The 18,592-nt window shown below is 46.0% G+C and overlaps 1 protein-coding gene across 1 annotated transcript in view; it reads left to right on the top strand.

Moving 5' to 3' along the window:
• Window positions 1-4,722: 4,722 nt before the first annotated feature.
• The window catches only part of LOC120998318 (gastrula zinc finger protein XlCGF26.1-like), a 30,137-nt gene continuing 16,267 nt past the window's right edge, over window positions 4,723-18,592 (top strand). The window contains exon 1 of the mRNA XM_040428978.1: window positions 4,723-4,843. Within this exon, the coding sequence (XP_040284912.1) occupies window positions 4,723-4,843 (121 nt within the window). The remainder of the gene's footprint in view (window positions 4,844-18,592) is intronic.

Here is an 18,592-nt window from a genome sequence, read left to right as displayed (position 1 = left end):
TTTTTGTGTCCTAAAACGGAGGGGTTCAGACGGACACCATAAAGGGCTTCATGCTTTGCCCAGAGAAGAAACAAGGAGATTGTCCAGAGATTTGTTTCTTTTCCCAATGAATAGAGAGTTATTTGTATCATGACGTGTTATATCCTACATGTTATTGTTTTTGAGAAATAGGAAGTAAAATATAATCTTGTACTTTCGTTATATCCAAGTATATTCCTGGTATGTGTACATACAGACGGGTCCATGAATATTGGGACATGGACACAATTCTAACATTTCTGGCTCTATACACCACCACAATGGATGTGAAATGAAACGGACAAGATGTGCTTTACCTGCAGACTGTCAGCTGTAATTTGAGGGTATTTACATCCAAATCAGGTGAACGGTGCAGGAATTACAGCAGTTACATATGTGCCTCCCACTTGTTAAGGGACCAAAAGTAATGGGACAGAATAATAATCATAAATCAAACTTTCACTTTTTATGTTTCAAAAAAACATTTATTTGGTTTTAGAGCTTAATTAGATACGAAGACTTGCAGAGGTTGTTCTTGAACAGAGTTACACAGAAAAACAATAATTCTCAGAGGTATACACACATACATATAGACATGCGGTGCGGAGCTCACTAAAGCATGTCCTTCTCGTGAGCCTCGCGCATGTGCCCCCCTAAACTTTCACTTTTTAATACTAGGTTGCAAATTCTTTGCAGTCAATTACAGCCTGAAGTCTGGAACGCATAGACATCACCAGACGCTGGGTCTCATCCCTGGTGACGCTCTGCCAGGCCTCTACTGCAACTGTCTTCAGTTCCTGCTTGTTCTTGGGGCATTTTCCCCTTCAGTTTTGTCTTCACCAAGTGAAATTCATGCTCAATCGGATTCAGGTCCGGTGATTGACTTGGCCATTGCAGAACATTCTACTTCTTTCCCTTAAAATGTATGCTTTGGGTCATTGTCCATCTGCACTGTGAAGCGCCGTCCAATGAGTTCTGAAGCATTTGGCTGAATATGAGCAGATAATATTGCCCGAAACACTTCAGAATTCATCCTGCTGCTTTTGTCCGCAGTCAAATCCTCAATAAATACAAGAGAACCAGTTCCATTGGCAGCCATACATGCCCACGCCATGACACTACCACCACCATGCTTCACTGATGAGGTGGTATGCTTAGGATCATGAGCAGTTCCTTTCCTTCTCCATACTCTTCTCTTCCCATCACTCTGGTACAAGTTGATCTTGGTCTCATCTGTCCATAGGATGTTGTTCCAGAACTGTGAAGGCTTTTTTAGATGTCGTTTGGCAAACTCTAATCTGCCTTCCTGTTTTTGAGGCTCACCAATGGTTTCCATCTTTTGGTGAACCCTCTGTATTCACTCTGGTGAAGTCTTCTCTTGATTGTTGACTTTGACACACATACACCTAGACCTCCTGGAGAGTGTTCTTGATCTGGCCAACTGTTGTGAAGGGGGTTTTCTTCACCAGGGAAAAAATTCTTCGGTCATCCACCACAGTTGTTTTCCGTGGTCTTCCGGGTCTTTTGGTGTTGCTGAGCTCACCGGTGCGTTCCTTCTTTTTAAGAATATTCCAAACAGTTTTGGCCACGCCTAATGTTTTTGCTATCTCTCCGATGGGTTTATTTAGTTTTTTCAGCCTAAGGCTCCATTCACACGTCCGTGGTGTGTTGCGGACCTGCAAATTGCGGATCCGCAACGCACCCACCCGGCACCCCTATAGAAATGCCTATTCTTGTCCAAGCTGCGGACAAGAATAGGACATGTTCTATCTTTTGCGGAGCTGCGGACCCGAAGATAGGGGCCGCACTCCGCAAATGCGGATAGCACACTGTGTGCTGTCCGCATCCATTCCGTCCCCATAGAAAATGAATGGGTCCGCACCCGTCCCGCAAAATTGCGGAACGGATGCGGACCCATTTGCGGACGTGTGAATGGAGCCTAATGATGGCTTGCTTCACTGATAGTGACAGCTCTTTGGATCTTATCTTGAGAGTTGACAGCAACATATTCCAAATGCAAATAGCCCATTTGAAATTAACTCTGGACCTTTTATCTGCTTATTCCCTCATTATCCCAATTACAATAACACACACCTGACCATGGAACAGCTGAGAAGCCAATTGTCCCATTACTTTTGGTATGCAAACTGTTGTAATTCCTGCACCGTTCACCTGATTTGGATGTAAATACCCTCAAATTAAAGCTGACAGTCTGCAGGTAAAGCACATCTTGTTCATTTCATATCAAATCCATTGTGGTGGTGTATAGAGCCAAAATCATTGAGGGTGCAGTGCGCCCCTCCCCTTGTTATTTAAAAACATTGGTGGCAGTGGCCACAGGGACCCCTCCCCTCCTTCTCATTGGTGGTGCAGTGGCATCTTCTGATCGGAGCCCCAGCAGTGTAATCCCGGGCCTCCGATCGCTTACCATGGCAGCCAGGACGCTACTGAAGCCGCACTGAATCCGGACCTATTCACTTCAATGGGGCTGTGCACATGAGGGATGTTTTTCACACATCACTTGTGCGTTGCGTGAAAATCGCAGCATGTTCTATATTCAGCGTTTTTCATTTCAAGCAGGCCCCAGAGAAATGAATGGGGCCGCGCGAAAATCACAAGCAAGTGCGGATGCGGTGCAATTGCATTGCACTCGCACGGGAAAAACTGAACAACTGAACTCGATCGCAGTCAAAACTGACTGAAATTCCGTGCCTACTTGCGCGGGTTTGCCGCAATGCAACCTGAACGCATCCGGCCCTCACCTGCGATGCCCGTGTGAAAGAGGCCTAATAGAGATCTATCAGGGTGCATAGGACAAGGGATGGAAAGATCCCAGGTTCTACCCCTAAGGGGGCTAATAGTTATTAAATAAAAAGTATTAAAAAAAAAAAATATGAAGTATAAATCACCCCTTTTCCCAATTTTACATATAAACAATAAATAAATAAACATATCACATATCGCCACATCCGAAAAGTCCAAACTATTAAAATATAATAAAAATGCCCTATGCAGTGAACGCCGTAACTGAAAAAATAATAATAAAAAAAAACCTCATGATTCGCTATTTTTTCTAAATGCGGAATGCACGTGGCTTTTTTGGTGTTTTTATTTTTTTTGCGTGGTATCGAATGGTATAGAGTATCGCAATACTTTTTTATGATCTAGAAACCAAATCAAAATGGTATATCGGACCAAACCTAATATATATATTCAAATAGACCATATTTTGTAGAATCTGGGATTATAACCAAACCCGTACATGAGTAGATTAGTGTGCCAGGCATCGTTACATTTATAGATGACATTACTTCTACACTATAAAGGCACCGGAGACATGTAGTAATGACTGTTATACCTCAGGTAGGTGACATCAGATGCCGGGTGTTATAGATGACATTACTACTACACTATAAAGGCTGGAGACATGTAGTAATGGCTGTTATACCTCAGGTAGGTGACATCAGATGCCGGGTGTTATAGATGACATTACTTCTACACTATAAAGGCTGGAGACATGTAGTAATGGCTGTTATTCCTCAGGTAGGTGGCATCAGATGCCGGGTGTTATAGATGACATTACTACTACACTATAAAGGCTGGAGACATGTAGTAATGACTGTTATACCTCAGGTAGGTGACATCAGATGTCGGGTGTTATAGATGACATTTCTTCTACACTATAAAGGCCGGAGACATGTAGTAATGGCTGCTATACCTCAGGTAGGTGTCATCAGATGTCGGGTGTTATAGATGACATTACTACTACACTATAAAGGCTGGAGACATGTAGTAATGGCTGTTATACCTCAGGTAGGTGTCATCAGATGTCGGGTGTTATAGATGACATTACTATATATGGGGGTCACACTTTCCAAGGATTTTTCTTTTCTATTAGAAGCAGAAAACTGAAGGGTTAGAAATTCCCCTGGAAACCATAGAAAGGCTGGTGAATCTGTGGCTCATAAACTGCTGCTGGCTGCCCATAGACTTCCAGGCTGCTGACTGCCACACCCCAGTCATCAGAACACTCGGAGGGCAGCGGGGTGAACTCCACCCTAATCCACCCGCAGGTTCCTGCTCTCTGTTCAGCGCTCAGTATTGTATTCAGTCTGTGTGTTAACTCCTATAGGTTCTGACTCCAGGAGGAGAAGTCCCCCCGAGAGATGTCCCCGTCCTCTGTATTCCCAGGACTGTCCAGAGGAGAAGCTCCCAGAGAACCATCAGGTAGATGGAGCTGAAGTCTCCCCAGAATCTGACCAGAAAAGGACTGAACCAAAGATCATTTTACATTTCTCTTGTTTAGGATGAAAATCTGATGGATATTAAGGCTGAGGTTAAAGATGAAGAAGAAGAGGAGACTGATTTATGGGGCGATCAGCAGGGTAAGGAGGGGGGCTGTCATGGGTCACCTGGATACTACTCCCATCTCCATCACATGTAATAATCTCTCTTGTTTCTGTGTGTTTCCTACAGATGGACTCGTAGAAGGAAATCCCCCCGAGAGATGTCCCCGTCCTTTGTATTCCCAGGACTGTCCAGAGGAGAAGCTCCCGGAGAACCATCAGGTAGATGGAGCTGAGCCCTATACACATCTATATAGGGGGGTCCTGCAGTCATAGAGGGGTCATAGATTATGGGGGTCTCTTATGTGGATCTGTTAGATTTCCCACCTGTCTGCTGTATTGTCTTGAATTGTTACAGATGACAAATCAGGGGGAAGATCTGACTGATATTAAATTGGAGAATGGAGAAGAACGGATGATGGGCGATCCCCAGTGTAAAAGTGAGGTGGAGGAGGACATTCCAGTCCATATGACCACAGGTATGGAATAATGAATGGAGGAAGGGAATCGGGAGTTTTTTTTTTTCTCGTGAGGCTCCACCTTAGAGCTTCAGTTAATGAGCACTCCAGGCAGTGACTTGAAATAGCAGGCTAATGGTTTTATACTAGTAAAGGCACCGGAGACCTGTAGTAATGGCTGTTATACCTCAGGTAGGTGTCATCAGATGCCGGGTGTTATAGATGACCTTACTTCTACACTATAAAGGCTGGAGACTTGTAGTAATGGCTGTTATTATGAATGAAACTTAAAGGCTATGGACACCTTTGGGGGCATATTGTACTTGTGCTAAAAATATTTTTTTTTGGTTTATTTAAAATATGGAGTCCTTTTCTCTGTACAGAGCTGAGATGCTCTACTGGCAGGATATTAATTTTCTCTCTGCTCCATCAGGCAGGGAGGTGACAGGCTCCTTATCTCTGACATTATAGACCCTCATTATAGATCAGTACTTATCTTACTGATAGCCTCTACGTCCTGTATTACACCAACAGATTATCTGACAGATTTTCTGACCATTCATTGGTCAGATGGCCTATTACACACACAGATCTTTTGTTATACACACCAACTATTGGTCTCATTGGACAGATATTGGTCAGATAATCTGTTGGTGTAATACAGGGCTTAGTTATTTAGATATCAGGATTATTAGATGACCAGCACAAGTACCAGTCACACAGCTAGAAGAACAGTTAACCCTTTGTGACAGAACGGCTCAATATTTTTACTAAAGACCAATTGAAAAAATTATTTTAGCCCCAAATGAGTAAAATGTAATCATAAAAATTTTTTCCCCATACATAGTCTTTAAATGTATTTTTTATGTGATCGACCAACACAAAGTACAAGTCTGTGTGAGGTTTCTCTGTAGAAGTGTCTGTGAACAGCAATTCTCAAGTCTTGTCACAGACAAGACTAAACCCTTTCATTGTAGCTCTGGCTGGATGTTTAGGGTTGCTGTAGGATATGATATGTATGAGGAGAGGGCTGAGCGAGCTGAAGTTTAAAAGGGGAGATATTCCCTGTGGTTTATATACTTCATGGGTTACCTGAAATGCTCTTATTTTGTTGTAGAGCTAAGACCAAGGGGAGAGAGTGTTCCTCAAGAAACCTGCCCCCGCATGGCTTACATCATTGTATAAGCAGTGAGTGGATAAGGTTATGGAGGAAGAATCCCCATCTCTCAGTGAGAACATTAGATGTGATTAGGATGGAAGTATCTACTTCTTTTAAAGCTTTTGATAGAATCTTCCACATTATCTGGGAAGTTGGCAGCTTCTATTACTGTATCCGACTCTGCCTCCTCTGATGAGGAACTCAATTTCCTCTTCTGACTATGAACTATTCTTCAGAAGACAAGGACAAGGGCGGACTGGGAACTTAAAGTAGCCCTGGAAAAAAAAACAACGTGGCCCCATGTTGTAGGCAGGTCCAAATGAACAGAAGACGGGACAACACGAGTAGACGGGATCAACAATACCATAGTGCAAAATACCTTCCCAGCAGAACTAAATAACACAATGTAGCACAATATACTGCCTCAAAAGCTGTCCCTCTGTGGTGGCCATCAATAGCTACCATCTTCTGCCCTCCTCCTTCAGTCATCTATGGAGCAGGGGGCTTAGGAGGTGGGGTGCGGGCCATAGCAGATGATTTCAGGAGGCCATGTGCGGTCGCTGGCTGGGGACCCGAGTACCTGATTCTCACAGCATTAATTACTGTTGAGACCTCATTAGGTACCCGGTCAGCAGCAGAGAGGAGAGTGGCCCCCTGGGGCATCGGCCCACCGGGAAATTTCCCTGTAGGGTCTATGGCCAATCTGCCCCTGGACAGGGATACTCTGATGATAACTGGGGGATGTCTTTGTAGGAGCCAGTCAAACTTAAAAAAAAGTCTAATCAACAAAGACGCAGGATCACCAGGCCTGAGAAAAAGGGGCACTCTGCTTTTTTCCCCAGGCTTGTGAAAACATTTTGGCAAGCTGTTAGATGAGAAGCATAGTAAAGGAGGGTTACCACCTTCAGTCCCTGCCGCAGAAAGATTCAAAATCTCAGATTTACATGCAAATTCAGAAAGAGCTTCTGCAGTAAACTAGGTCTTTTCTCTATTGGAAAGTTCTGAAAATGTATGGTTACTTTTATATGATTATAAACCTCAGGGAGACGAATCCAAACCTGGCGTGTAAGGAAATTCAGGACGAAGTCCGTCCAATCCACAATCATCGTTTCAAGGACTGTGATTGGCACAATAGCTTAGTATCGCGTGCCGATTCTCCATATTTCAATATCGTGCCCTATGAATGGTTCTCATAAGTGTGGACACAATATCTGCAAAACTTGCAGGTTTTTGGAAGTGGTGCATCTTTTTAAGACAATAGTTTTTTTTATTGGGTTTTTGAAGTAATCAAAACATTACACAAAGTCTATAAAACATCTTAGTAGTATTGTACATCGCTTAATATACATCAAGTACATGTGCAAAAGTTTTTCTACGTTAATGAGATACCAATAATAGTAGTTCTATTTACAATTTATAAACTACAACCAACTTGTTTCATGGAAGAGAAACGTAAAAGAATAAAACATTCAAACTAGGAATTCTCAGCGATCTCGAGTTGTTGGAATATATCAAGAGCTTCATTGGCTAGGTATTACTGCATAAGTAGACGTTAGCCAAGATCTCCAAGAGGTCTCAAAGCGTGAATAAGTATGGTTCATATAGGCAATCATTTTTTGATATGCACAAGAAGTATTTACCAAGTCAACCACCTCTCCTAATCGGGGGACTGTTGAGGGTTTCCAGTACCTTGTTATGACTAGCTTGGTGGACAACAGAATGTGAGCCATAACTATGCGTGCATTAATCGGGAAGTTTGATATGTCATGAAATAATAAAGCCAATTCTGGGGATGGACTGGTCTGGACTCCAGTGAGAGAGTAAAGCTATCGTCCCAGATATTTTGGAGATTGGGGCATGACCGGAGGGTGTGTAGGAGGGATCCTCTCTACCCGCAGCCTTTCCAACATAGGTCGGAAGTGCCCAGGTAAATGTGGCTCAATCTATCCAGGTTGAGATACCATCTGAGCATCGTCTTGATAGCTGATTCCTAGTGGGAGACACAGGTAATTGATGCGGAAATGAAAAAGAGTGAGGATGTCCAGCTAAGATCTGAGAATTCCTTTTACCATGAGAGGAAGGGGGTTGACTTGGCAAATTTGTGTTTGGATTCAAGCATATCATAAATATGCCTTAAGCTATTCGGCGAGGGGCCTTTTGGTATTCCAAAGATCTAGAATCTCTTTGCATGTCACTACCATAAGGGAGTCGCTGTTTTGAAAGAAATGTCTCATTCTAAGGTACATGTAAAAATCCTCGTGAGGTATTTGGTATTGTTCATGTATAGAAGAGAATTGCTTAAGTTGGGAGGAATCAAAAAGTTGTGATACCTGAGTGAGACCCCTATTTACCCAGTTAGCAACCTCTAAGCCAGGAATAAAGAAAGCAAGTGTCTCCAATGGAGCAAATGAGTGGAGGGAAAGCTTGATTTGGAAGTTTTGGAGTTGAAGGTTCTCCGCAGTGATGTCGAAATACGAAGAAAGCTCCGGAGGACTCCAAGTGGGAGTGTATGATCCAGAGTGGCAATGAGCAGAGCCTCTAAATTATGGCCTGGAGAAACAACTGATTCTATGTGGAGCCAGAGTTGTTGCAAATCTCCTTTCCACCATTCTTTCATAAAGCTCATGTGGGTGGCAAGGTTGTAATCATATATGTTAGGGAGCCCTGGACCGCCCACCTTTCTATGCTTCGTCAGTAGTTTAAGTGCAATCCGAGGTCTCTTGGGAGTTCAAATGAACTTATTTAATAATCTGTTAATGCAATTAAAAAAGGCCTGCGGTATCAGGGTAGGAACTGTTCTGAACTTGTATAATATCTTAGGGAGAGTTAACATCTGGAAGGTCGCTATGCGGCCCACCCAGGATATTTTTTGTTTGCTGTATTGGGCGAGATCTGTTTCCACCTCTTTTAGTAATGGAAGGTAATTGGCACAATATAGTTGTTTGGTTGTTTTGGTGACATTTGTGCTTAGATATTGGACCTGTTCAATTTGCCAGTCTAGGTTGAAACTGGATTGTAATTTTAACAGGGAAGAGGTCTTTATATTAATGGGGAGGGCTTGGGATTTCTGCTCATTGACTTTGTAATAGGAGCGTTCTCCAAATTGGCGAATAATCTCTATTACTGTAGGTAATATTGATCTGGGGAGCTGAGAGTAAGTATGACATTGTCTGCATATAGAGAGAGTTTGTGGGTTCCTCCGCCTATGTCTATCCCTTTTATTTGGTCGTAGAGGCGGATAGCTTGTGCTAGAGGTTCGATGGACATGATAAATATGAGGGGGGAGAGGGGGCAACCCTGTCGGGTGCCATTAGCAATTGTAAATGAGGAGGACAAGGTATCATTAACATATACACGGGCCGAGGGGTTGCTATATAAGGCTTTCACTGCCCCCAGGAAAGGGCCACAGAGTCCCACTATCTGGAGCACAGAGAATGCGAAAGACCAATTAATGCGGTCAAATGCCTTTTCGGCATAAAGGGTCACCAAGACCGCTTCCAGACCTGACCTCTCGATGTAGTCTACAATATTCATGACTCTTCTAGTCTTCCCTATAATTTGTCTACCTTGGATGAAGCCTGATTGGTCAGTTAATCAAGGACGGTAGAATGGGTGCTAAGCGGTTAGCCAGGGCTTTAGCATATGTAAAGGGGGAATATTAATCACCAATATTTATGCAAATATCGATAATTAATATTCATAAATAGGAGGAGCCATCTAGTGATAACTCCGCCCATTTATGCCTTTATATAATAATAACAATACCTTTGCTATACTTTACACTGATCACTATGCTAGCCGCATGCGCCTTACTAAACTAACTATCGCCAATAACCACACGCCACACAGATAGTTATAAACCAAAACACAGTATTTATTACTAACAATACACTACGCACGCAATACTAACAATACAGCACTAAATATACAATCCTAAACTACACTACACATTCCCAATTCCACCCATCAACTAACTACACAGTTCACACATACAAGTAATATTAACAATAACCCACCCATCTGTACTCACTGTCTCTACGGGGTTAACGGTGGCACTGCAAGGGAGTGCAGGCCACAGGATCAGGGGAACAGGCTGACAGGGTTAACAAGGGAAACAGGGGACTTAAGGGTTCAGGGGTACAACAGGGGAACAGGCTGCCAGGGTTATAGGGTAACCAGGGCAGGGGAGTAACAGGGGGGTTTAAATGGTAGGGGGTCAGGGATGTCAAGGAAACCAGGGGTTCACAGTGGGGTTAATCAGGGGAGCAGGGGTGTAGGGAAAGGGTTGGCAGGCAAGGGACCAGGGGTGAACCAGGGTCCCAGTGGATCAGGGACACAGCAGGGAGGAACCAGGGGAATAGGGGATCAGGGGTGATACTTATGGTTCTGCTCGTCCTTCTAGGGTGATCCTCGCCAGCCAGGGGGCCGCTCTGTACCGAGCGCCGATCGCGCTCTCCTCTGGGGGGGCGGCAGGGGTCCGGTCGTGGGTCTCATTGATAGCGCAGGACGTGCTTTCCTCCACGTGGGGGGGGGGGGCCCCTGATCCTCTCTTGGCCCGGAAGGGGGGGGGGGGGGCCGCGTTGTCCTAAGCGCCGATGCGCTCACCACACCAGGTGGGGGCCCCGATCCTAACTGGCAGAGTGCCGGGGCCGCCGGATATTTATCCCCCGGCGGCCCGCACTCCCGCGCCACCAGGGGGCGCGCGCGCGCCCATCATCCACGTGGGCCGGCGCAGTGATATGACGTCACTGCGCCGGCCAGCACATCGGGGACGCGCTGCAGACAGGCGGGAGAAGCCTTTGATCTCCCGCCTGCTGCACCTCGCATTCCGGACAGTGCGATAGTAATCGCACTGTCGGAATGCACATAATAGAAGGAGGAGAGGCTTCTCCCCTTCTTCTATCATGTGTAATTATCTCCAGCGGCGCTGGGGATAATTACAACAAAGGGCTCAGATTCTGTTGAATCTGAGCTCTTTGTATCCATCAGGATGACCGGACCCTTGTCCGGTCATTCTGATGCAATTAGCCAGATTGCATCGGTGCGAATGCTTGGGGCACATTCACACCGATGCACCTGTTTTCAGTTGTAGGAGGGGGGGGGGGGGGGTTATATATAATATACGTGTATTGATGCTTGGGGCACATCCATACACATGTATACATTAATACATTCTAAGGAAGATTATATAAGGGGATATTCATATATATAAGGGGGCACAGATAATGAGGGGCACATTATTATATAAGGGGGCACAAGCCCCTACATCATCAGGGGGCACAAGCCCCTACATCATAAGGGGGCACAAGCCCCTACATCATAAGGGGGCACAAGCCCCTACATCATAAGGGGGCACATATTTCCCACAGGGGCCACCATGAGCCCCTGGGGATCACCAGGGACAGACGTGCGCAGATGCTGGGCACATTTGCGCACATCGTCCCATGATGCTATGGCCAACGTATGCACATATATACCATACATGCCCGCACGTGTTTGCAGGCATGCATGGATATATATGCATACGTCTCAACCGTTCCTCAACAGCATACATTTTTATTTTGGTGTTTAGTAAAGAGCTAGGTCTGAAGTTTTGTGGAGAGTCAGGGGATTTACCTTGTTTTGGGATGGTCACTATGACTGCGGAGAGCATTTCTGCTGGGAAGCTACCCATTTCGAATCCCATCTGAAGGGCCTCGCGTAAGTAAGGAAGAAGGTTTTGTAATAACAATTTGATAGTCCATCAGGCCCAGGGGCTTTGTGAATTGGAAGGGAATTTATGACCTTTTGAAATTCTGTTTCAGTGAGTGGAGTCCCCAATAATTCTGCTTGTTCTGCGGGAACTGTCGGGAGGTGGAGGCTATTCAGAAAGGCCTTGATTAGAGTTAAGCGAACCCGAACTTTAGGTTTTTCGACACCTGGACCCGAACCCGAACATTTATGTAAAAGTTTGGGTTCGGCGTTTTTTTTGGCGCTTTTTGAAAGGCTGCAAAGCAGCCAATTAACAAGCGTCATACTACTTGCCCCAAAAGGCCATCACAGCCATGCCTACTATTGGCATGGCTGTGATTGGCCAACTGCAGCATGTGACCCAGCCTCTATCTGCTTGGATTAGTGTAGGGATAGGCTGCAGCTGCTGTGAGGGAGAGATCAGGGAGAAATCTTATGAAGAATTGCTTCTTTACTCAGCGATCTACAGCAAATGTGTTTTGTGGGTGCAGTGCACAATTGTTTTAAGCCTGCCCTGAGCCAACTACTACTGAAAACAAACTTTTTTTTCCCTTTCAGTTAGTCAATATCAATAAATAATAAGCAGCCATTTTATGCAACGATAGTGCACCAGCACAGGATATCTGCAAGTCCATAAATACTGCTTTGAGACACTGGGGTTAAAAAAAAAAAAACTTTTTTTTTCATATAGTGCACATGTAGGATTATCACTGCATAAGTGACTGTGAAATTTAGGCCACCAATATGGCTTTTTGCTTACTGAGGCATACTGGGGTGAAAAAAACATCTGTTTCATATAGTGCACATCTAGGATTATACGTGCATAAGTGACTGTGAAATTTAGGCCAGAAATACAGCTTTTTGCTTACTGGGGTTAAAAAACCCTCTGATATACTACTGCACATCTGGGATTAGACGTGCATAAGTGACTGTGAAATGTAGGCCACAAATACAGCTGTCATATAGAGTTAAAAAAATTATAATTGAGTGCAATACCCTACATTAGGGTTTTTATTGGCGGTTAATTATTTTTAACAGACTTAACCACTTTTTACTTTGCTTTGTGAACGTTAACTATGAGGCAAACATCGGTCGCGGTCGTGGTGGTGGTGTTGGTGGAGCCTCTGGTGCAGGAAGAGGACGTGGCCGTTCTGCCACAGCTACACGTCCTACTGAACCTACTACCTCAGGTCCCAGTAGCCGCCAGAATCTACATCGATATTTGGTCGGGCCTAATGCCGTTCTAAGGATGGTAAGGCCTGAGCAAGTACAGGCACTAGTCGATTGGGTGGCCAACAGTGGATCCAGCAACTCCCACCCAGTCTTCTGCAGAAAGCGCACAGGTGGCGCCTGAAACCCATGCCCATCAGTCTGTCACATCACCCCCGTGCATATCTGGGAACATGTCTGAGCCTCAAGTCATGCAGCAGTCTCTTATGCTGTTTGAAGACTCTGCTGGCAGGGTTTTCCAAGGGCATCCAAATAGCCCTTCCCCAGGGGTGGAAGACATAGAATGCACTGACGCACAAACACTTATGTTTCCTGATGAGGACATGGGAATACCACCTCAGCACGTCTCTGATGATGACGAAACACAGGTGCCAACTGCTGCAGACCGAAAAGGAGGTCAGGGAGGCAGACTGGGTGGAAGACGATGCAGGGGACGATGAGGTCCTAGACCCCACATGGAATGAAGGTCGTGCCACTGACTTTTAGAGTTCGGAGGAAGAGGCAGTGGTGAGACCGAGCCAACAGTGTAGCAAAAGAGGGAGCAGGGTGCAAAAGCAGAGCAGCTGTCGCCAAAACAGTTTGCCTGCTACTGGCCACCGTCACCAGGGACCGAGCACACCAAAGGCAGCTTCAAGGAGTTCCCTGGCATGGCACTTCTTCACACAATGTGCTGACGACAAGACCCGAGTGGTTTGCACGCTGTGCCATCAGAGCCTGAAGCGAGGCATTAACGTTCTGAACCTTAGCACAACCTGCATGACCAGGCACCTGCATGCAGAGCATGAACTGCAGTGGAGTAAGCACCTTCAAAACCAAGAAAGGGCTCAGGTCCCTCCTGCTCCCTCTTCTGCTGCTGCCTCGGCCTCTTCCTCCGCCTCTGGAGGAATGTTGGCACCTGCTGCCCAGCAAACAGAGGATGTGCCACCAACAACACCACCTCCGTCACCAAGCATCTCCACCATGTCACACGGAAGCGTTCAGCTCTCCATCTCACAAACCTTGGAGAGAAAGCGTAAATTCCCACCTAGCCACCCTTGATCCCTGGCCCTGAATGCCAGCATTTCTAAACTACTGGCCCTTGAAATGCTGTTATTCAGGCTGGTGGAGACGGACAGCTTCAAACAGCTCATGTCGCTTGCTGTCCCACAGTACTTCGTTCCCAGCCGCCACTACTTCTCCAGGAGAGCCGTGCCCTCCCTGCACAACCAAGTATCGGGTAAAATCAAGTGTGCACTGCGCAACGCCATCTGTGGCAAGGTCCACCTAACCACAGATACGTGGACCAGTAAACACGGCCAGGGACGCTATATCTCCCTAACTGCACACTGGGTAAATGTAGTGGCGGCTGGGCCCCAGGCGGAGAGCTGTTTGGCACACGTCCTTCCGCCGCCAAGGATTGCAGGGCATCATTCGTTGCCTCCTCTTCCTACTCTGCTTCCTCCTCCTCTTCTACCACCTCCTCATCCGGTCAGCGACAGAACTTCACCAGCAACTTCAGCACAGCCAGGGGTAAACGTCAGCAGGCCGTTCTGAAACTCATATGTTTGGGGGACAGGCCCCACACCGCGCAGGAGTTGTGGCGGGGTATAGAACAACAGAACTTCGGCCTTCCCGCTCACCGCCTCATATGTGACGTGCCCACCAGGTGGAACTCCACCTTGCACATGCTGGACAGACTGTGCGAGCAGCAGCAGGCCATAGTGGAGTTTCAGCTGCAGCACGCACGGGTGAGTCGCACTGCGGAACAGCACCACTTCACCACCAATGACTGGGCCTCCATGCGAGACCTGTGTGCCCTGTTGCACTGTTTCGAGTACTCCACCAACATGGCCAGTGGCTGACGCCGTTATCAGCGTTACAATACCACTTCTATGTCTCCTTGAGAAAACACTTAGGGCGATGATGGAAGAGGATGTGGTCCAGGAGGAGGAAGAGGGGTCATCTCTAACACTTTCAGGCCAGTCTTTTAGAAGTGGCTCAGAGGGAGGTTTTTTGCAACAGCAGAGGCCAGGTACAAATTTGGCCAGACAGGGCCCACTACTGGAGGAGGAGGAGGATGGGGAGGAAGCATGTTCACAGCGGGGTGGCATCCAACGCAGCTCGGGCCCATCACTGGTGCGTGGCTAGGGAGATACGGAGGACGCAGACGATACACCGCCCACAGAGGACAGGTTGTCCTTACCTCTGGGCAGCCTGGCACACATGAGCGACTACATGCTGCAGTGCCTGCGCAACGACAGCAGAGTTGCCCACATTTTAACGTGTGCTGACTACTGGGTGGCCATCCTGCTGGATTCCCGTTACAAAGACAATGTGCTGCCCTTAATTCCCTCACTGGAACATGATCGGAAGATGCGCGAGTACAGGCGCACGCTGGTAGACGCGCTCCTGAGAGCATTCCCGACTGACGCCGGGGGACTAGTGGAAGCACAAGGCGAAGGCAGGGGAGGAGGAAGAGGTTGCCAACGCAGCTGTGTCAGCGCCAGCACCTCAGAAGGCAGGGTTGGCATGGCCGACACGTGGAAAAGCTTTGTCACCTCGCCGCAACAACCTACCCCAACTGCTGATATGGAGCATGTTAGCAGGAGGCAGCATTTGAACAACATGGTGGAACAGTACCTGTGCACACGACTACACGTACTGACTGATGGTTCTGCCCCATTCAACTTCTGGGTCTCCAAATTGTCCACATGGCCAGAGCTTGCCCTGTATACCTTGGAGGTGCTGGCCTGCCCTGCAGCCAGTGTACTCTCTGAACGTGTATTTAGCACGGCAGGAGGCGTCATTACAGACAGACGCAGCCGCCTGTCTACAGCCAACGTGGACAAGATCACTTTCATTAAAATGAACCAGGCCTGGATCCCACAAGACTTGTCTGTACCGTGTGCAGAATACACAGTTCTAACAGCCTCAACCATCCATCCTTGTACTCAAGTGCACTTATTCCTTATTTTTTTTTTATATGTCCCAATATTTTGGGGGATACCCATATGTAAAAATGCAAAATAACACACATCAGTGTTGGCTACCTAATCCTCCTTCGCCGCCTCTTCCACCTAGACCGCCACGTGAGCCTACACCGCCACATCCACCCATTCACCGCCTCCTCAACCTCTTCCTCCTACATCATTCCTAATTTTTTTTTTTTAAGGTCTTTTATGTTTTTTTTATTAATTTCCCTATCCACATTTGTTTGCAGAACAGTTGCCATGCTCTTAAGCACATTTTTCTGCCTTTTGCAGCCCTCTAGCTCTTGCCAGGGCTATTTTAGAGCCATTTTAGTGGCCAAAAGTTCGGGTCCCCCTTGACTTCAATTGTTTTTTTTTTTTTTCAAGTTCGGCCGAACCCGAACATCCAGGTGTCTGTTCAACTTTAGCGTTGATATCACCTAAGGGGCTTGTAATAGGATTTGTGGGCGGGCTCAGATTGTAAAGAGAGGAGTAATAGTCCGTGAAACTATCATCTATGCCTTGTGGATCCATGACTTTAGAGCCGTCTAAAGGTGACTTTTTATAAGGGATTCTGGATTTGGTTCTTTGGGATTTTACTCGTTGAGCCAACAGTTTACCAGCTTTGTTATTTTGCGAGTAATATCTAGCTTTGACTTTTTGTAAGTTCCGCTCATATCTATATAGAAGGCAGTCTTTATCTCCTTAAGGACCGGGCTCATTTTCACCTTAAGGACCTGACCATTTTTTGCAAATCTAACCAGTGTCACTTTAGGCTTCTTTCACACTAGCGTTCGGGGCTCCGCTTGTGAGCTACGTTTGAAGGGTCTCACAAGCGGCCCCGAACGCATCCGTACTGCCCTAATGCATTCTGAGGGGACGCGGATCCGCTCAGAATGCATCAGTCTGGCAGCGTTCAGCCTCCGCTCCGCTCAGCAAGCGGACACCCGAACGCTGCTTGCAGCGTTCGGGTGTCCGCCTGGCCGTGCGGAGGCAAACGGATCCGTCCAGACTTACAATGTAAGTCAATGGGGACGGATCCATTTGAAGATGACACAATATGGCTCAATTTTCAAACGGATCCGTCCCCCATTGACTTTCAATGTAAAGTCTGGACTGATCCGTCTGAAGCTACTTTCACACTTAGAATTTTTTCTAAGCTATAATGCAGACGGATCCGTTCTGAACGGATCCAAACGTCTGCATTATAGGAGCGGATCCGTCTGTGCAGACAGCAGACGGATCCGCTCTGAACGCTAGTGTGAAAGTAGCCTTATGCGTGATAAACTTTAGAATGCATTGACTTATCCAGGCCATTCTGAGATTGTTTTTTTCATCACATATTGTACTTCATGACACTTGTAAAATGGAGTAAAAAAAATTCATTTTTATTTATAAAAAAATACCAAATTTACCAAAAATCAGGAAAAATTTGCATCAAGTACCAGGACATCATGGCGTTCCTGTACGCCCTGTGTCCGTAACAGGTTAAATTGGAGCCTGAGGTCTCTCGGGTTGTTTGAGTATAGGGGGGTAATCTTATTTCTCCTCTCAAGATCTTCTATTTTGGTCAACAGCTCTGAGATCTTTTTATCCCTGCCCTTTTAGCCGCAGAAGCCAATTTAATAAAAATTCCTCCATAAGTGCTTTATGGGCCGACCATAACGAAAAGGGGGATGACACTGACCCAATATTATGTCGGAAATACTCCTGCCATGCAGCTTCTATATCCGCTCTGTATAATGTGCCACTAGAAAGGTGTTGTTACGCCAGAGAGAGTGGTGGGTGGAGGAATTGGGTCTCTTGCAGTGATAGAGTAATTGCTGCGTGATCTGACCATTTTATCACTCCTATGGAGGTTTCTAAAACTTTCGGAAGTAATGATCTGGAGAGCAGAAACAGATCTATGCGGGAGTAGTTCCGATGGGCAACAGAAGAAGGTGTAGTCCCTCTCCTGTGGGTGCTGTATGCGCCAAATATCATAGAATTCCTCCGAAGAGATCTATCGTTGGAGGGATTAAAGTTTATGCCTGGAGGAGGCTGAGGAATCTAGGTCTGGATCGGGAGTTAAATTGAAATCTTCACAGAGAAGAAGTTGACCCTGTTTGTTTTTATCAATTTTCCTGAGGAGCTTGTTCAGAAAGCTAATTTGATGGGAATTAGGGGCAATAACGCCACCACAGTGTAATGGACGTTATTAATGAGGCATACCTGTATTATGTATCTGCCCGCCTCATCTACAATTTTCGAGATAGGGGTGAATGCGAGTGTATCTCTGAAAGCTAAAAGAACTCCCCTCCGTTTTTTTGGTAAAGTGTGATTGAATAATTATCAGAAATTTGGGGTGGCGAATTCAGTAACTTTATTGGGCTACTATATGAGTTTCTTGGGCACAAAGTATGTCGCATTTAAAGTCTAGGTCCTCCTTCCACATAAAGGATCTCTTCGGGGGGGCTTTTAAGGCCCTTTACATTTAGTGATACAAGCTTAATAACCATTGTACATACAAGAGAAGCTAAACATTACATTAACCAGATTGTCCAGGGTAGGAGACTTAGCCCTAGTGATGTCGGGAGCAGCTCTTTGGTATCTTTGGAGAACATCCAGTAGCTGAGAAAAGGTGGGAGAAAACTGAAAAACATTAAAGGACAACAATATAACAGAAAACAGAGAAATCTAAGCAGTATTATAAACTGACACATT

The sequence above is a fragment of the Bufo bufo genome, chromosome 4 (assembly GCF_905171765.1).
Source record: "Bufo bufo chromosome 4, aBufBuf1.1, whole genome shotgun sequence".
Lineage (NCBI taxonomy): Eukaryota > Metazoa > Chordata > Amphibia > Anura > Bufonidae > Bufo > Bufo bufo.
The sequence above is the reverse complement of the archived record's forward strand: the minus strand, read 5'-3'. Positions and strand labels throughout refer to the sequence as shown.